The following is a 20,099-nucleotide window of genomic DNA, read 5'->3' as shown; positions in this document are numbered from 1 at the left end:
ACAAAACAGTGGGTTACCTATGCCCTGCAATTAAGTCCCGTATTAAAAGTGAGCTGAAAGCATAGCAAGCTGTTCTAGAAACTGTGGAACAAACTGAGTGGGTATGGATTTCTAAACTAACAACCCCAAGCTGTGTATACCTCGCTTTTGTGACGTGGAGAATGAAAGCTTCGTTAGAAGGAGCTTTTTAAAACTTGCAGGATTTATGCTATCAGTAGAAGCAAACTTATAGTATTGTCATTTTCCTTGTTCTGACTGGATTTGTAGCAGATCTCCAGATAGCCATGTTTTTGAGTGTGCCTGAAGGCTGTCCTGTTAGTCCTTTGCTGCACTGTATCAACAAACAAGCTCTCTGTTCATGAAATCATCTATTTAGTGACACCAATTAAAACATTTTAATACTCTAGGTATCTGAGAACACAGGCAACTGTGTCAAAAGTAGTATTTTCCCATCTCTTGTCATTTTATGGAAGAAACAAGAGGTGCATTCCTTCCCCAAGATCATTTTCCTGCTTGATATTCTGAGACAGCATTGAGTAAATTTCTTTTTTAGATCAAGATGAAAAGAATCTGTGATGAAAAGGCGATTACTATTGTAGTCTATATATAAATGAAAATTGCCTGTTCCTACTTTAACATTACAAGTTGCAGATATCCCTTCATCGGAGCTGCTTTCCTTTCAGAAGTTAAATATATGAAATGTACATGGAAACAAAACCTCTTAGTGCTGGGCTGCATAAGTGCTTCTAGAAGAAGGAGGGAAAACAAAGTCCAGAGGGGAAAAACTGCCAACGTTTCTAGAAAACATTCTCTTCCATCCACAGTCAAGGCCCACCAGGGTCACAGTATCGAACTCTTTATGTTTACAAGAGCTTGAAAAATCAACTTCTTGAACAGCCGTGTTTGTTATACAGTCCATTCAGTCTAGTGAAACAAATGTAATACCACAAGACTTAGCAGTTATAAGAAAGATCTCCTATTTTTAAAACAGGCTTCTGTTTTTAAAACTGAGCTGATTACAGGGCACAGGTAAACCCACTGACTAGTCACTAGAATTAGCAGCAGCTGTTGCTGATTGCTCTCATCAAGTAGAGTCCTTTAGAACACAATTTCAGTAGTTCCGTACATTTGGATTTAGGGTTATGTTTTAAGGGGAGCTTCTCCTTGCTCGTTAGCAGCAAGTTTTTGAGACTTTCAGAATTCAGCTCTGGCTTTGAGCTTCTTGCAGAGCAGGTGTTTTTAACTTTCCCGAAGCTGTGTAACAAGCCGATGGATTATTTTCGAGCTTTTCTTTGTGTCCCTGACAATGTATTGATGGAAACATAATTTCTAATGCGTTATAAATTCAGATACTATGCCTCTGATTCTATTCATGTATGCTGTTTATGAGAAGTAGAGTGGTTGTTGTGCTGTGCTTATGCTGCACTTGGTGCTCCATGAATTCATGCACCTGTTTTTTCCATCTACAATATCTCCGGCAAGCAGCTGTGCTATAATCACACATTGTGATTCTACTGAGCTGCTCTTTTGTTGACCTTTGGGTGGGCTGTTTTTGAGTACAGTGAATTTTATCTTTTTATTTTAAATAATAGTTGAAGAATTAAAGCCCCAGGCTGTCTGTATGCTGCTATTGCAGCATACTTTTTTGCTTCTTGGAAAACAGCCCTATCATCAAAGGAGTTTAGTTTGGTACTGGCTATATTTCTTTCTTTCTAAAGCATCTCTCTCTTTCTTTTAATGATATTCAAGGTCCACAGTGCAGCAACGTCTTTGGCAGCAGATCTGCTGAAATACCACACAGATCATATGGTTCTCAAAGCGTTAAAAATCACAGGAGTAGAAGGAAATCTGGAAGCCGTAGCAGAATATACTTGCAAGCTATCAGAGCAGAAAGAGCAACTTGTTGAGGTGAGTTCAAAGTTGTCTTGATTTTTGTAGGTGAAAATGAATAGCTAGGTTATCATCATCTATGCTTTAGGAAGGCTTTTGCCTGTTTTTGTTTTAATGATTATTTTCATTTTGTCCTAGTATACTGTTAGATTTTTTGTTGTTCTGCTGTGGTCTGAGCCAGTTGTATCACTGTGGCTAATGGTTGCTGTAGCATAGAGTACAGTCTGTTGTCCTCCTGACTCTAGGCTAAAAATTCATTGTTTGACTCAGTGTTATATACATACGTAATTTGGGGCTGAAATACTCATGAAAAGTAGTGTTTAGATCTAGCTAGAGATTATAACCTTTTGCTAAAGCACTAAGCATCCAGCAATAGCTGAAGCCAAGACACGTTTTAAGAAGGAAGAGAATTTAAGGTTAAGTTTCTTAATCCAATAAACTTAACTATTTTGAAGATCTTGTCAAGTTTTTGTAAGTCAGAAGATCACTGGAAATCTTTATTTGTGTGCGTGTAAAAATCTGTTGCAGGTGTTAATACATGCACAGTTTGTACGGTAGTCTTCATACATGTGAATAAGAGTCTGAGGCCTAGGTATTGTTTTTTTGTAGTGTTTTATGTATTTTTTGTTCCTCTCCAAGATTGCTTTTCAGCCTGCCTATGGGTTAAGCAGATGTATTGAGTTGCATGAAGAAGCACATGATGTGAGAGTAAGTCTTGCTAAGATAGTGATGGAGTGCTGAGGCAGATGAAGAGTTGAGTGTTCTGCACCAGAAATATTTAAGACTATTTCTCAGGTTTTAATGGGGGCTTCATGTGAACTTCAGGAACTGGGAAGTCAACCCTGGTCATTTAAATTTCAGCTTCAATGTCCCCATTTCTAGTTGGTATTAGTGATTCATTGGTGTTCCCCTTTTAGTGAGACACTGTTTTGTTTCCAGGCATAATTGTGATTATATGTGGATCTTAGAGCATTTCCAGGAGCAGACGAGGTAGTTAGTTTAGTATATGCTATTTTTGTCTTAAATTCTATTTGTGATCTGAAATTCTTCATTTATTCTCAGCCCAAAGTTCGCTCTTAAACTTACTAAAAAAAACCAAACCGAAAAAAAAGTGACTGTCTTTTACTACCCTTACAACCTTTTACTTTCTTCCCTGTGTTTGGAAAAAACATGGTCATACAAAGATAACTAAGCTCTCTGGATGATGGAAGCCTACGTTGATATTTGCTGAATAAATTAGTTATGGTGACATCGTCTATGCTATATTTTCTCCAAGTTCTATAGATATCTGATTACTTTCAGATTTATTAATTTACTTAATTATGCATGTGATTGTTGGTTTTGGAACGATTCCATTTATTCAAGAGAAACACCAAGCTGTGAGGTGCCCAGTAAGTTTGAAAAGGACTATTAGTAACTTGTTATTATTGTATGTGTGTGGGCATGTGTGTCTTTCTTTCATTAATCATGAATGCATTAACCAATGAAAAAATATTTTTATCATTCTTTTTCTCTTTAAATTTAAAAATAAAATGTATTTAGATGTGTCGCTTGTTGAGGCATGTTTCTGGAACAGAGCCCCTTGAGATCACGTGCATACATGCAGAAGATACCTTCCAGGTCACTGGCCCACAGGTATGCTCAGCTTTTATCTGGTCACTTCAACTGGGCATAAAAATCGCTTGCGTGAGCTTTTTGGAGACCTCATGTTGAACTATTTGAAGTAACTCTAAAAGAGAGTTGCATTTCAGTGTTGGATGTCAGCTAAAAGCATACACAAGGAAGATCATCAAACTTGTGTGTGTCAAATGAATATGCTACAGGAACTTCCTAGTAACAGTTTAAATGTTGTGTTTTGCCTATGCTTGCATTTGTTAATTCACATGCAATGCCATTTACTAAGATGTCTTTCACTAACAAATGTTTTGTTCTCTGTGCAGATAATTTCTGCTGCAGAAACACTAGCATTACATCCATCTAGCAAGATTGCAAAAGAAAACCTTGAGGTGTTCTGTGAGGCCTGGGAGTCTCAACTGAGTGATATGTCATTGTTGTTAAGAGAAATCAACGATGTGTTTGAAGGAAGAAGAGGTAAGAATGTTACACAGAAATAGAAAAATGTCATTTCCTAACCAAAGAATTTTAGCTGTAATTTAAGAAGTACTGCTTTCTTAAGAGAGGAGCACAATAAGTGGTACCATATCCCTTACAGCAATGTGAAATCTTAGTGGTAATACTCAAATACATTGGCTTTGTGCAGATGTCGAATTAAAGCACTTAATGGATTTTGTTTTTCAAAGAAAAACATAGACAGAAATGTGAAGGCCCAGTTTGTGTGAAACTGAGTATGTTTAACTTCCTGCACCGTGATTAGTTCCTGTAAAATTGAACTTTTCCAAATTACTCAAAATATTGACACAACTCTTTGCCAGTGGTGCCCAACTGTGAGAGATGTAGACTTTCATCCCACCTTGTAGTTTGACTACAGCATGTTAGTTAATGACAGTCAAGATACACGTAAATTGTGTGGCATGTTTAATCATTTACTATTTTCCTGGATAAGACTTAACCATACACATTCTGTTCTGTCAGTTTGCGCTGTATTTACTTCATAATGTAGTGAATGTAGTTATTTGATTTTTAAATTGCTGTCCTTTCTCCTGGATGGAATCCCTGATGACTCTGCACAATCTTGGGATATTTTCTCTGGTTGGTAAGTTTATTGGTATTTGTACAACATGTAGAAGGGAATGATGGAATTTTGCAAGACAGATGTGTGTTTACTTGTAGGTTCTCTTGATAAATGGAAGTTATTTTTATTTTTATTATTATTATTTTTATCAAAAATACTTTTTTTCCAGATGATGTTCTAAATGTAGCCTGACGTGCGTTTTGTGGCTGTGTGTTTCAGTCTTTAAAGTACAATTGCATACAGATGGAATGTGAAATATAACAATTCTGAATGTCTTCTATTTTTAAGAAAATCACTCAGGTTAAGAAGTTCAGATTTAGTTAAATACAGGGACTTCAGGCTTTTGTGCCTAAGATACAGGGAGAAAGTAAATCCTTATTCAGGTTAGATGACACTTTATCAGTGATATAATACTTTGGCTTGTTATTAACATGAAACTGTATCATTTTTAGAGTTTATTTTGGCTGCTTAACTTTCTATACTTGATCGCACAAGCGCTTCTTTGGCAATTTGTTGTGAGGTCAGTGAACAAGCAACTGCAGGGCAGTAATAGCTCACATTGTTGCTGCTGGTTGTTAGATGAATGTGTGTCTGAGTCTGAAGGCTTGTAAAAGAAAAAGGTGGGTTTACAAAAGACTGGGTTTACAATAACCTTGGGTAGCACATGTTATTGGGAATTTGAGTAATATGTGATTGTTATCTTTTTTTCTTCCACCTTATTCTGGAATATGATATTAAATATGTAGTAATCTACTAGATCAGAGATCCTATTGATAGACCTTTTAACTTCCAGTGTCTTTTTTGTTTTGGGAGCCAAGGATGTATTAATTTTCTCTAAATATACATTATATTTTACATAACGGGATAAAAATACGGTATTACTCTAATGTATTGTGATCCATTTGGAATTTGGAGGGCTGATTATTCTGTTATTTATTTTTTCATATTCATGCAATAATGACTGATAACCTTTCTATTATATATATGTTTGTATGTGTGTAAGTATCATTGTAATTGAATTATCAGGACAAGAACCTTGCAGCCACAACAAAACATAAACTTGGCTTTCAAAACAACCAGTTTTTGAAGTGGCACAGTGTATCCCTAGCATCTCCTCCTAGTTTCTACCTTTCCATTCTCTTGTGAATATTGACAGCAGGTAACAGGCATTTTCCAGCCTCTTTAAAACGTTATTTCACAAGGCTTCCCTAATACTGTTGCTTGATGGAGGGAGAAGAGGATGGGTAGGTGCTGTTAGTGTATGCATAAGCCTGAATACAAGACTGAGTTTTTCCTGTGGGGCATAGGCAGATGGGTCTGTCTTAGTGTCTCTTGTTTCTTCAGTCATTCCTTCAGCATGAAGTGTTCTAACATCCCCCTTGGTAAAATATTAGGCATGAACTGTATCCTTTGTTTTGCCTTAGCTATATTGCATTTTGTGTTGCCAAAAAGATGCTAAAGAGACTTTGTCTCCATATTTCTTGTCTCATGGCCCAGCCTGTTAAAGGGATTTCTCTCCCTGTGAATTTGCTTTAACTGTCAGTTATCAACTTAGAAGTCACTTTGATCTGTTACATCCACCTGTCCCTCTACAAGGTTTTCTTCCCTATTGAGCACTAATCTTTGCTTATTTTCTCTTGGTGATAACTCTTTGACAAGAGGGTAACTCTTGTCAGGTAACCCAATTAATAAATGAGACTAAAACATCTCTTTGGTAAGTGATTGTAAAGGTTTTGTGAATGTCATTCTCCTCTCCAAACAAGGTGGAGTTTCACAATGTTTTATAAGATTTTATTTTCTTGTAACTCATGCTACTTGTCTTAATGTTGAGGTTGGTAAAAAGTATATTTTAGACTTCAATGTAAAGTGCTTTATTTGTAGTAGAACTGTAATTGTGTGTAATGAAAGACAGAATTACAGTGAGAAGGTTGTGTGTGTGTATATATATATTATTCTCTTTGGCTTAAAATCTTGTATTTTTGTACCATCAAAATGTTTGGCTTTGTTAGAGAGTACAGAATACAGTTTAACAGGTAAAATTTGAATGGTAACTAAATGTGCTGGACACATCTAATAAAACAAGCATTTCTATGATTATGGTAGATTCTCATTGTCTAAACTTGTCTACTACTAAGCAATTCCTTACCTAGTATCCTTGATGTGTATTTTGAAACTCCCTCTACGCTATGCAGAACTATAGAGTGAGGTAGACATGAATTTCTTCTGCTTAATCCAAAACCACCATTTAATCCAGGGGTGAGGGGGCTCTTCCTGCACGCTGCATGTATTTGAAATACCGTGTATCTCGTACGAGCTAAGGGGCGTGACAGGTACTTATAGAGGTAGCTCATGTAAAAAAGATTTGGTTCTGCTGGTGGAGGGTGGCTGCCTTCTACCCACTGACTGGACAGAAAGCCTAAGATTTCTGCATTTTTGGACCTTTCTTTTCACTATGACACAGTAGGTTCTTACTAGAGATTTTTTTTCTTTCTTTTTTTTTTTTTTTTTCCATGCTCCAGCAGTTTGAACTTAAGATTATTACTTTGTCTTGATAGTACTCACATACTTTCTTATACCCCCTTTAGTTGATGTGTTGATACAGAGAATGTTATCAACCACTTTTGTCTGTCTTTAGGCTGACATCAGAGAAATCTGATGTGTTTGTGTGTGTGGGCAATTAAACCGAGTAACTGCATTCTAAGAAAAATAGTTAGGCAGTTTGTGCCCTGATAGCCCTTTTTCACTTCTTAAAAGCTGAGTGAAGAAGGCAGAGGTGATTTCAGAAGGGAAGAAATCAACTTTTATCAAGTGGATTGAGGGATACTTGTCAGTTCACTGAGTTTTGTTTTAAATAAGCCAGTTGTTGAGACACAGAGCTCAGGATCTCTGTAGTGTCAGAAGATAAAGAACATACTTTGAAAAATCATGAATGCGTAACAGAACCGTCTTCAGAAGACTCAGGATGGAATTTCTCTAGGAGCTGATGCAAGAGGAGGAAATTGTAACGATAAGGGATTTGTTACTTGCCCATTCCTTGTCCAGCTGCATTACCTCCATGCAAATGTGTTAGTGATATCCATTATCTTAGCCCTTTGTTTCTTCAAGCAACTTCTATTTTTCACTAGCTCTAAGGATTTTATTTAAATTTTATTTAACAGGTTTTCCTCTCCCAAATCTATTTGAATAAATGTAAATATAGATATTTAAAACATCTGGTAACTGGAGCTTTAATTGTAGGCTGTTAGCTCTGGGCATTATCTGCTGTCAATAAACTCTCATCCATTTTCAGTTAATGTCTAAAGGATATTTTCCTCTGTTTCCTTTGCTTGAACTGAGAATAACTGAGAACCTGGGGAGTACAGGAAATAATTCAGCAAGTGTGTAAAATACAATAGAATTCTTTACTTTATAAAATAAAGTACAGATGGGATACACATAGTACATTATAATGTGAGGGTTTTATTGCTGTTACTTTAGATAGACCTTAGATATCTCTCCTTAGTGGCTTTGCCTACTGCAATTTTTATGCCATCTGAGGCCAAGGAAAGCCTTACGTGGAACTACAGCAGTGATAGCTGCTCAGTCACTGGAGAGAGTTTCTTTAGTCAAGATTGCATGCTGGGGACTAGAAATCTGAAAGAGTGAAGTTGTTCAGATACTGAAGTGCCAGATACTGAGAGCTAAAATCTGAATAGTAAGAGGTTCTTGACTTGTCTCTCTCTCTGGAAGCATAAGACAGAGTGGCAGTTCTCTGCGATATTCAGAGTGTTACAGGTAAGTCATTTACTTTTATATACAGTATTGCAACTTGAGGAAGGCTGAAATAAGTCATGTAGTCCTGCTGATTAAATTCTGCACATGAATTTGGGTGTAAATATGTGTGTTCTTCTTAGGAGAGAAGCGTGTCTACCTTTCACTGCCTAGACCAGGGGTAAGTTGCTCTTGAGACTGTTCTATTTGTATTATATACTATTAACTAGTTGACTTTTCTATGTCACATTTAATGAGAACAAAGCAATACCTTGGTAATGTACACCTTGACTTGGTGGCTAAATAACAAAAAACCACACAGAAAGCTGGAGTATCTAAAGTCACACAAGTGTTTAATCGCTTACTTCATAGGTGAGCTTTAATCCCTGTTTATTAATGTGACATTTTTGCCATGTGCTTCTAACGATGTGTAATAATAAGTGCATTGTCCCTATTAAAACAGCAAGAATATGCTGCAATGCACTGTCAGTTAAGTCTTGGTATTTAGAATTTTTTTGTATTGTTTTCTGAACTGACCTATCTTGAACATATAGATATGTATGAGCATATTTCTGACTTTTCAAATGATGGATTATTGTTTCCATATTTGATCCAGAATGCTTATAGTTCAGAGGTTTAGTAGTGAGGTAATTTATGACCTTAGCTGATGGTAATTGATATTGCATTGTTTCTGAGAGCATCTCTGCATTAAGAAACTTAAAACTTGTAATCAGTCATTGATTCGCTTCTTACGTGTTGAATCTTTCTGCTGGGAGGAGGAAAGGGAAGAGTGATCTCAGATCTTACTGTACCTTCCAGCTTGTTTCACTCTTTGCTTTCTCTCCTTAAGCCTCTGGTGTAGAGGAATTTGGGTGTGAAACGATCACCTGTCTCCATGCTCTGCTGTTGAGCTTCAAAGACAATACTTTACTTCTCACCCTTAAAAAGAGAGTTTGTCCCATCATAAATCCAGTCTGCAGGTTTAAACAGAGTACAGCTGTAAAGTGAAATAATACAAAAGATGGTAATAATACAAGAAAGATGGTGATAGATATCCAAAAGTTTATCTATAGGAAAAACTCACAAATATGGATGCCTTCAGTCTGGCTGGAAAATGCTGAGGCTGGCTATCTGATCTCTCCACAAAGGAGCAGTCTCTAAGAGATGCTGCCTTAGTGGTGGTCAGCCTTTAAATGAAGTCTAGGAGAGGTGGAGTCAAGCTCCACCCCTTCCGGGAGCACAGCTGAATTACCCTCACCTGTGCTCCCACAGCTGACCTGACACTTGCCTCAGCTTATTAATCAGAGGTTCAGGCTGTGATTACAATAGTCTTAGACTGAGTGAGCATGAATGAGTTTCACAGTTATAGAACTAAATAATGAGACTAAAAAATAGATTGGTTCAGTGACTTTTGTTGGGGCTTTCATACCTGTGAGCTTGTTCTGGTTTGACTGACTTGTCCCATTTGTTCTAATACGCTGGCAGAATCACATCTGGGTAGACACTGGGTAGATGATCCAGAGCTTTGAAAAATGTGGGGATGGAAAAGAACTGGCATAGCAGCTCAAGTCTGAGCAGCAAACTGCAGTGGAAACAGAAAAAGCAGTGTTTCATTTTTGCTTAGATTCCTCAAGTCAGAGATGGAGACCATGCCTGGAACTGTGTTTCTTATGCTACTCACAATGGGTAGTGTTTCCCACTTCCCTGTCAGGGATTCCTCAGCTTAATTTGTCTGAGTATTCCCACTAATTAATAGCAGCTCTCTTTAGATCCTCAGGCAAGGATTCCAACGCTGCACTCTTGTCCTCTAACCTCCTCTAGTGGTTCACACAAACCTCTCCAAGCTATGACACCAGCTTTATACTCTTCATTTCCCTGTACTCCACCGTGGTTTCTTAGTGTGGACTATGGTTCCCACATTAGTTTCTGTTGTCTTTGCACAGTGGCAGCATCAGCATATGAAGCAAAAGCCTGGAACTGCTGCTTTCTCTGAACATGCAAATTAATTTGCAGCAGATCAGATACATTGCTGTGTCTATCTGTTACGCGGTTTGCAAGCTCTGCCATACTGGGTATTCTGCTCACATCAGTAGCACTAATTATCATTTATTCTCAGCCTGTGTTTGGCGTGCAGCCAGACATATTTTGGATAGCTGAAGACTTAAATAAGAGAATAGAAGAAAAAAATAAATAAAAAATCAAAGACTCAGTGTTCATTTCCAGCTATTTCAGCAAACTGACACAGACGGATCAGTTGCGTTGTCATGCCAACATTTATATGTACCCCAGCTCAGCTTGGAAGGTTCAGCTAGTCCCAAGTCACTGATACAGCAGTGTGGTATTTGTTGGGAAAATCAGTGCAGCTGTACTTGATTACTGTTGATGTAATGATGTAATTGATGACTGTTCAGCAGTAACTAGTACTCAGGATTTGGAGGGTAAGGGGAAAAGATGGTTCAGCATGAGGAAGTAGAGGAGAGACACAAGCACGAGAATAGTGGAAGAGGTCTTCTTGAAACCTGTCAGTGTCTGGAGGTACGGGCCCTGGCTGCACTTCCCATTGCAAAAGGACATCCAAATCAGAACAGGTTCTCAGCTTCTGTTAAGAAGTTTGTGTGAACTGCTGGAAGTCTCCTGCAAAGCCTTAAGTATACAGCCATCCCTTTTCATTTGTTAGCAAAAATGATTATCAGTTCTTCTTATTAAAAACTATTATTTTTTGTTTGAAACAGAAGCATAACGCAAATCTGAAAACACTAAAGCCAGTCAAACTAGATACTGAGGTAAGATGTTATCGTTTTAGTAAAAGTTCATCCAATTATTTTTTTCTCCTGTCTGGAGAACATTTATTTTTTTCATGTGCCAAAAATGTTCTTAACGTTTACAGGAACAGGCAAAAATTGCAAAACTTGGGTTAGAACTGCACCTGCTCACATCTGATGTGGATTCTGAGACAGAGAAATGGGAGGACCAAGAGAATGAGATCGTGCAACATGGACAAGGCATGTCAAGTATGGCCTACTCCATGTATTTATTCACCAGGTAATGACGCTGTATGTGGTGTGCCTCAGTGGGGAGAAGAGAAATAAAAGTGTTGATAAGAAATAAGGCAGTTTTATTTTCAGAGCACAAGTAATGGGACACAGTCAGAAAGGAGCTTTAATCTACAACCATACGTTTTAACTTGAGTGTAATGGGCAGTTGGACTGGATGATCTTGGAGGTCTTTTCACAGAATCACAGAATTGTAGGGGTTGGAAGGGACCTCTAGAGATCATCGAGTCCAACCCCCCTGCCAAAGCAGGCTCCCTACACCACGTCACACAGGTAGGCATCCAGGCGGGTCTTGAATATCTCTAGAGGAGACTCCACCACCTCCCTGGGCAGCTCCCAGTGCTCCATCACCCTCACCGTAAAGAAGTTCTTGCGCACATTCGTGCAGAACTTCCTATGCTGAAGTTCCTACTCCCTTTTCCAACCTTGGTGATTCTACAGTTCTGTGATTACTTGAAATTTCTAAGCTCATTAATTCAATAATACAGTAAATTAGTGGGGGTCCTGTCTAAGTGCCTAATATCTGTTTTGTGGCAGAACAATTGTACATTTCGGGCAAGAAATGTATTTAATAAGGATGTTTCTCAAAAGGAAGTGAATTAGTGCATGGGTATATTACTGTACATTAGGATTGCTGACCTTTGCTGTACTGAAAAGTTTTGTTCTGAAATTTTCCTTTACAGTGTCAATCTCTGAAGAATTTAGGATGTAGAAGACCTAAGGTTATGCTTTCTGGGATGGAGTGCTCAGTTAAAACATTTTAGGCAGTAACTGAGTCATTTGGTTCTGTGCAGAAGCACTTTGGGTTTTACCTACCCTTATGACTTAACTGCCTGTGGTCTGCTGTTCATTCAGTATCCACTCTGTGTTCATCCTTAAGTATGGTGTTGTCACTGTTCAAATGCAACTTTGTTCCCTTCCTTAACTAACAGTGAGAAATTGAATATTCAGCACTTCGCTGCCTTTGGTAGATTTTCTGCTTTCGATAGCTAGTCATATTCTGTAGTTGCTAAGATTTTAGCATACCCTCTCTTATTCTTGTGATTTTCAGATCCTTTTATGTGTTGCAGAAATGCTTCACTGAAGAAGAGAACAGAGGCTTAGTTTCTGGCACAGGGGAAGGGAAGCGTGCAGCCTCTTTTCTAATCAATAAATGAAATCAGATTCCCTTTCAGAACCTAAACATCAAAGAGTGTATCAGTGTATACTTCTTTTCAAAGAGAATGGAAGGAAAGTGCTGGAACATTAGCTGCTGAGAATGTATGGCTACCACAACATGCAGGTTTATATTAAGAGCTTTTACTGTTGTGTCTTAAACATTTGGAAGTCCTTTTTTCATTTATAATGCCACATACTTATTTAACAGTTACACGGGGCATATTAAGACATATAGACAACCTCTATCAAGAGGATAGATACAGTACAAAATATCCTATAAGGATTTAGGGATAGTGTTCTGCCTTCTGGTGCTACAGATGTGTCTGTATAGTCATCTCCTGTCCTCTCCCCTTGTGTGTGTGAGAGAGTATAAATTGTGCATGTAGCAGGCAAAATACTCTACAGTCTCTACGTGGCATGTAACCTGTTTTCATTGCTTCCCACAGAGGAGAAGGACTTCTGAAAACAACTCAAGATTTATTTCATCAAGCGGAGGTAATGCATTTTTAACCAAGTAGGAGCCAGGGATTCTGAATGAAGAACAAAATGTGAATTTGACTGTGTGATTCTTTATACATCAATACAGTGTATCGGAAACTGTGAGCTGTAGGTTTATAAGCAGCATAACTCTGGTACTTCCTGAAAGCTCACGTCGCGGCGTTCTTGTAGGTACTTAATTAAGACAGCGTTACTTAAGCTGAGATTCCAGTTACAAGTGGGAAGTACAGTCGCCTTTAATGTGATAGTTTTCTTCACTGTCTCACTTAATTCAGTTCCTAATGGTGTTAACAAATACTCAATCCTAGCCTGAGCAATGCTGTTCTCCTAGGGGAGGAGGAAGATGTAAAAAATTGGAGTATAAAGATAGGGAATGAAGCTGGTGAAGGTTCTGAAGTACAAGTCTTGATAGGAGCAGCTGAGGGAAATGGGAGTGTTCAGTTTGGAAGAGGCTCAGGGGAGACATTATCGCCAGGAGACCTGGAGGTTGTGGCCAGGTTGGGGTTGGCCTCTTCTCCCCAGTAACACTGATAGAATGAGAGGGAATGGCCTTGAATTGGTGCCACGGGAGGTTCAAGTTGGATATTAGGAAGAACATGTTTTTTTCTCTTTCAGATTTTTGCTACAGAAGGAATGAAGCTTGCTTCAGCTCTTCAAGTCTTTTCCGAACAGGTGATGTATGACAACTACGATAGCAATTCAGCTTATGGCTTCAATGATAGTGCTTAAGAGCTGATTGCTTTCTCTGTTAAATTAGTAGTGGAGTCTGTAACAATGAATGGTTTTATCTTCCTCAAATGCATTTCAGGTACACGATGATGACAAACCTTTGCTGCTGTTGGAGGCTGAAAAACTGATCCCCATATGCAAGCAGCTCCAAATAACAGCAAAAACTTCTGTCCAGGGTAAAAGTGCTACATTTACAAAGGTAAAGTAAAAAACGTACATATCCCTGAAAATAAAACCCAGCTGCTTTTGAAATACAGTAACTTACTCGTTTGTGGTCCTGATAAAATACGAAATAGATGAACTTCTTGGATTGGCAGAAGGAGGTAAAAGTGGAGTACAAAATCGTATGATGTTGTGGAAGCATTTAAGTTTTTCTGCTATGCAATACTTTGTTGTTGCTGTTCCTTATGAGGAAGAGGAATTCACTTCAAGTTGAAGTACTGTTTTGCTCTTCACATCTTTTGAGAAGCCAGTGGGCAAAGTATAGAGGAAGAACAGTAAGGACTGTTCCTCCTAATGAGAATGTTTTCTCTCATCTTACTGGTAGCTGTAACCCCAGCCACTCACTGCAGAAATCTGTGTCAGGAAATGATGTTCTTCAGCCCTGCTGCAATTCTTTTCTGGACTCTTTTATTCCCATTAGCAGAGGAGGGCTTGAAGGAAGTTTATCCTCACCCCATTTTATTCATGCTGAGAGTTGGAAGAGAGGCAAAATATGACAAATTGGCACCCAGCGTACGTGGAAGTATGCAGGTGGATAGTTTGAGCAGCATTACTATTCAGGCCTTCATGACTATTTTCTTTAGGGAGCATGGATATCTGTTATTACATAATTAGCCCACTGGCCACAGACATATCATTAATATGAATGTTTTTCCCTACCAGTAGATTATCACAGTATCACAGTATCACAGTCTGATGTGGTTTGGAAGGGACCTTAAGAGATCATGTGAGCTGGGCAATCAGTGTGTAACAGGATTTAGGACAGATCTGTTCCTTTCTGTTCCTAAAATTACCAAAGTTTACAGTGAGAGTGGGGCAGGTCTCTTCTCATTAGTGACAAGTGACAGGACGAGGGGAAATGGCCTCAAGTTGCACCAGGGCAAGTTTAGGTTGGATATTAGGAAGAACTTCTTTACAGAAAGGGTAGTTAAGTACTGGAATAGGCTCCCCAGGGAGGTGGTTGAATCGCCATCCCTGGTTGTGTTTAAGAGCCGTTTGGATGTGGTACTTAGGGATATGACTTAGTGTAGGGTTTTTAGAGTTAGGGCACTATGGTTAGGCTGTGGTTGGACTTGATGATCTTCAAGGTCTTTTCCAACCTGGGTAATTCTATGATTCTATGATTTTGGTTGTGAGTTAGAAATGTTTCCCAAGATACCGATGCTCCTAGATGTCTGTGGGGTGCCATTACTGTACATGACCTTTTTCTGCTGGAGACTTATGTCAAGGAACTTACACCAATGTTTTCTTCAGCTTACCTACTATCTGTTATGGTGCAGCTGGGGATTCTCAGCTCAGTGAGAGATGGTATTTATTTTACTGTAACACACAGAACTTTATTTAAAGAAATATGAGCTGTAGTTAAGTGTAACTTGCTAAGAAAAGACTCCAGTGCTCAAAGTGTATTAATGAAGGTAATCTGTACTACCGTTGTCATAATTAGCTATTGTCTTGTAATTGATGCTTTAGATAAACATAAATTCCAATCCCTTAATACTCTGTTATTAAAATGCACGTTGCTTCTCCAAAGGTAGAGTCCATCCTAAGCTGCCTAGAATTTATTCTATTACTTATTTGTTATACGTCAGCTTTTACGTAGTTGCACTATTACCATGATAACAACGGTGAGGGCTCATTTCTGAGACACATACCTTATCATAGTATCACAGTCTCGTACGGGTTGGAAGGGACCTTAGAGATCATCGAGTCCAACCCCCGGGATTCGAGCCTCTGTGTAGCAGAGAGGCACTTCTACCACTTGCGCCACAGGGGGGATTCGAACTCCGGGCCCCAGTGTTGCAAGGCGGCATCCTTAACCACTGCACCACCGGGGCACACACTTACTCCTTTAATATCATTTTTAGCTCCCTCTCCTGGGATGTGCATCATTCTCTTCTCCTTCACAGCCGCTGCCTTTGTTTAAGAGAAGGGATGATGTACATTATGAACACTGCAGGAAGCTGAACAGGATGGGCAAAACCTTCAGACTAGAAAAGATTGGATTTGCTTGTCCTTCGTATACATTTCAAGCTCAAAATAGGTTTTCATCTCACATTGCCTAACGGTGGCAATCAGTGGCCTGTCTTAATTGCCTTCTATAGGTTGATGCATGCATTCAGAAAACGAGGAACGTGATGACTCTGTTATGTCAACTGCTTCCAGTTTGCAGCAAGTTAATGAGAAAGGTGAGTATCTGGTACTTAAAAGTTGGGGTTTTTTTGTTTGTTGTTGCATATTTTTGCTTGCTTTTTACACTACGTCGTCTTTGTACACAGAATAAAGCAGGGAACGGCTATCTCAAACCTGCCCCCCCATGGAGAGAAGGCAGAACACGAAGCGGTATGAACACACACGCACCAGAAAGAAGAGTGGAGATGTTTGGTATCAAGTCTTTGGAAAATCACGTGGCTAAAATGACATTTTTAGAGAGCAAGTAATTACAGCACTTAGAAATTGCAGAAGCTCCATTAGGGAAAATAACACTTGCTGAAGTTTCTCAGTTTTGCTTTCATTTGTGGAAAGTCAACCCAGGTTAATTTGAATTAAACCTGTTGACCTTTGTCACATCTAATAGATGTCCTGTTACTTAACGATGACAGCACCAACTAGTGTAATCATTATGTATTTTCATAATGTGAATTTCCTACGCTCCCTATTGATACTGGTTTTGTAATTCATGCTTACGAATGTCTTAATGGATGTTTCAACCCAAAGATGCTGCTAACAGACCCTTCACACAAAGAACCCTGTGCTCTATGTAACACTACTGCTGACGTTTGTAAACTCCTCTCTGGCCCATTTCAGTCTATGGATTTATAAAGCCCATTCAGGAATGTAGACTGAAACACTGTGGCCTAAAGCACTGAAATTAAGGTTAGTTATACCTACAATGAAGTTCAGTCCTAAGAAAAAACACTCTTGCGAGAGCTTGGCGCTGAATCTTAGTTTGGTTGGCATTATTCCTATTTCCAAAGTGTACTTCTAAGCGATTAACACTTTTGACTCAAAGCCTTTCTCCTTCACTGTCTCTGTCTGTAGATGGCAGTTGTTGCTTCCTTTATGATTAAACTGTACTGAGCAGGATTTGAATTGCATGTAGAACCACTGAAGTATTACATGTAGACTTTACAGCATTTAACATTGAAGTAAATACTGATTATGAGAAACGTCTGTAAAAAGGGCATTATTTGACTTCAGGGTGCTAGGAAACGTAACCTGATGTGAAATGCTTGCTTTCAAGGTTATCTGTTCATCATAGGCAGGCTCCTATTGCATTTTGTTTTCAATTCACTGCTGTCAAACCCCACGTTGTATTAGTTTGGCTAAATTACCCGACAGCTCAATTGTGCTTTTTCTCTGTGTATTATGTTTGCGTTGAGCCAAGAGCAAAGAGGTCCCTGGAACACAACCACTCTCCAAAATCAATCTGTGCGTATGTAAAAACATGTCGTACTACGACTGAGAGAAAACAGATTTTAATATACAAACTATTTTTCCCCATTTCATACAAGAATAAAACAAATACGTGAAGTTCCACTTTTATAAATGCAGCCCTTTCAATGCAATGAAAGCTGCTGGGTACAAGCAGCTTATTTAGCATCAAACATAGCTGCTGCCTGTATCATTAACTTCCTGAAGAAGAATTCTGACGTTTCGATAAAACCTCCTTGTATTCTTCTGGTGTCAGGAGCCCCTGAGTTACGCTCTTGCTCTCTTCGAATTTGGGTAGAACCACTGCTATGTATCCCTCGGTTGACGGCTACAATGGAGGAACAATGTTAGCACTGAAGTAGTAAAATAAAGGCTAAAAGCTAAAAAGCTTCTCACCTTTTCTTGCAGAAGTGCTGGGTTGCTAAGAATGTTTTCATTCACTTCTATCAGTCGCCCTCGTATGCAACTGCAGAAGTGTTCAAACTCAGTAATAAGTGCACAGTGTGTCAGGGTGGGGGTGTGCAAATCTTTACCTGTAAACGGTGTATTCCCTACCTGTAAATGGTATATTCTTCTCCATCTGATGAAGCGATCCTGCAGAGCGGGGCAAGTTCTGTTAAAAACTGAGCTCCCTGAATGGGGAAAAAAATACATACATGTTCTTAATTACAGTTAATTACGGCTCTTCTTATAGTTTCATAAACATCAGCAACATCACAAGCTGTTACAGAACAAAGCAAGGAGGTGTGATAGCTACAGCTCCAGGTGTGGAGCCCTCAGTACAAAAAACATATGGAGATTTTGGAAAGGGTCCAGAGGAGGGCCACGAAGATGATCAGGGGGCTGGAGCACCTCCCCTATGAGGACAGGCTGAGGGAGTTGGGTTTGTTCAGCCTGGAGAAGAGAATGTTGCGGGGTGACCTCATTGCAGCCTTTCAGTACCTGAAGGGAACTTACACCCAGGAGGGGAGTAAACTCTTCAAAAGGGCTGACAATAGCAGGACACGGGGAAATGGTTTTAAGTTAAAAGAGGGAAGATTTAGGTTGGATGTTAGGGGGAAGTTCTTTACTAGGAGAGTGGTTAGGTCCTGGAACAGGCTGCCCAGGGAGGTTGTGGATGCCCCGTCCTTGGAGGTGTTTAAGACCAGGTTGGACGGGGCTCTGGGCAACCTGATCTAGTAAATGTGTATGTTTGGTGGCCCTGCTGGGCAGGGGGGTTGGAACTACATGATCCTTGAGGTCCCTTCCAACCCAGGTCATTCTGTGATTCTGTGATTCTGTGACTATGGGTTCCACGGTTATACTTACTTACATAGAATCATAGAAATGCTCAGGTTGGAAAAGACCTTCAAGATCATCAAGTCCAACCACAACCCAACCAAAGTACCCTAACAACCCTCTACTAAGTCATGTCCATGAGTACCACATCCAAATGGTTTTAAACTCATCCAGGGATAGTGGCTCAACCACCTCCCTGGGGAGCCTATTCCAGTGCTTAACAACCCTTTCTGTAAAGAAGTGTTTCCTGATATCCAACTTAAACTTACTCTGGTGCAACTTGAGGCCATTTCCCCCCATCCTGTCACAGACCAGGGGTCTGTGATTAGAAAAAAAAGTCTCAAATCCTTAGCATTTGGTTGAAAACAAGTTAAGGGATCTATTAAGGGATGTTTAAGTCCCTCTGCATGCTATACACATTACGTACCCTTTTGGACTTCCCAGAGACCTTATTCTGAAGCCTGCTACAGTTGGGACTGATTTGGTAATTAATACTTGTGATTGTTTTCCCATGCTGAAGAAGAGGGTGGGCTTCTGCCAACGTGATGACACAGATCCTGCAACAACAAGAACGACAGTCACCGTGCCGCAGCGGTGCAGTAGAGTTTTAATACCTACAACCAGGCTTCAGCTGCGGGCATCGCCCCCACCCCCCTCACACCGCCGTTCGATACACAGAGCTGAGGGGGGGGAAGGCGGGGAGCACGATGCCACCAGAGGGCGCCGGGTCCCCGCCCGCCAACTCGCCTGTTGGAGTGCTGCAGCACGCAGAAATCCTCGCACGGCCGCCCCTTCACGTCTGCGAGAGCCCACAAACACGGGTGAGGGTGACTCCCCGGACACGCTCCATCCCGCCCTCCCGGCCGCGCCGCACCTGCCTTGTACCAGCGCGTGAAGTACCGCGCCGCGCCCAACGCCTCGCACGCCGCCATGTTGCCCCTCGCAAGGCGCACGCGCGGCCCCGCCCCGCGCTGCCTACCGGGCTGTGGAGCGGCGCCCTGTGGTAGAGGCACGGCGCCATCGCGCGTAATTAAAAGCTCTTTCCTAAGTGGAAGAAAAAGCTGAGGCTGTGAGGGCCCGTCTGCAGTACTGAGTCCAGGCCCCCAGCACGTCAAAAGAAGGCTGGAGCGGGTTCGGAGGAGGGCGCGATTCTGCTCAGGGAGCTGAAGCAATGGAGGCAGGCTGAGGGAACTGAGCTTGTTCAGGGCAGAGGCTGTGGGGAGACATCATTGCAGCCTTCTGCTACTTAAAGGGAGCTTATAAACAGGAGGGAAATAGACTTTCTACGTGGTGTGATAGTGACAGGAGAAGGGGGAATAGCTGTGAAATAAGGGATATTTGGAGTAGATGGTAGGAGGAAATTCTTTCCCCAGAGGGCAGTGAGGCACCACAGCCCA

General features: G+C 40.2%; 2 protein-coding genes across 5 annotated transcripts in view; one reads left to right on the top strand and one right to left on the bottom strand.

The window, feature by feature from the left end:
* CTNNAL1 (catenin alpha like 1) overlaps nt 1–17,811 on the top strand; it is a 51,007-nt gene extending 33,196 nt beyond the window's left edge. For 2 of the 3 annotated variants that reach the window (XM_015855156.3, XM_085539834.1), the window contains exons 9-19: nt 1,750–1,908; nt 3,433–3,525; nt 3,831–3,981; nt 8,476–8,513; nt 11,065–11,115; nt 11,220–11,374; nt 12,990–13,038; nt 13,657–13,713; nt 13,850–13,969; nt 16,095–16,178; nt 16,269–17,811. In XM_015855156.3, the coding sequence (XP_015710642.1) occupies nt 1,750–1,908; nt 3,433–3,525; nt 3,831–3,981; nt 8,476–8,513; nt 11,065–11,115; nt 11,220–11,374; nt 12,990–13,038; nt 13,657–13,713; nt 13,850–13,969; nt 16,095–16,178; nt 16,269–16,430 (1,119 nt within the window). In that variant the 3' untranslated portion in view covers nt 16,431–17,811. Of the gene's footprint in view, nt 1–1,749; nt 1,909–3,432; nt 3,526–3,830; nt 3,982–4,608; nt 6,678–8,475; nt 8,514–11,064; nt 11,116–11,219; nt 11,375–12,989; nt 13,039–13,656; nt 13,714–13,849; nt 13,970–16,094; nt 16,179–16,268 lie in introns of those variants that run through there. The other variant, XM_085539833.1, reaches the window with a different exon arrangement.
* ABITRAM (actin binding transcription modulator) lies at nt 17,453–20,057 on the bottom strand. Of its 2 annotated transcripts, XM_015855157.3 has the most exons (6): nt 19,577–19,653; nt 19,450–19,501; nt 19,130–19,259; nt 17,980–18,056; nt 17,821–17,890; nt 17,453–17,752 (listed from the first exon to the last, which is right to left on the bottom strand). In XM_015855157.3, exons 1-6 carry the CDS (start codon nt 19,632–19,634, stop codon nt 17,618–17,620), a joined length of 522 nt encoding a protein of 173 aa, XP_015710643.1. In that variant the 5' UTR covers nt 19,635–19,653; the 3' UTR covers nt 17,453–17,617. The 2 variants fall into 2 exon arrangements, with proteins under 2 accessions (XP_015710643.1, XP_085395963.1); XM_085539837.1 differs by lacking the exon at nt 19,450–19,501 and having other exon boundaries at nt 19,581–20,057.
* Between the last annotated feature and the right edge of the window lie 42 nt (nt 20,058–20,099).

The sequence above is a fragment of the Coturnix japonica genome, chromosome 2 (genome assembly GCF_054131305.1).
Source record: "Coturnix japonica strain WE chromosome 2, WE-NBRP24, whole genome shotgun sequence".
Classification (NCBI taxonomy): Eukaryota; Metazoa; Chordata; class Aves; order Galliformes; family Phasianidae; genus Coturnix; species Coturnix japonica.
The sequence above is the reverse complement of the archived record's forward strand: the minus strand, read 5'-3'. Positions and strand labels throughout refer to the sequence as shown.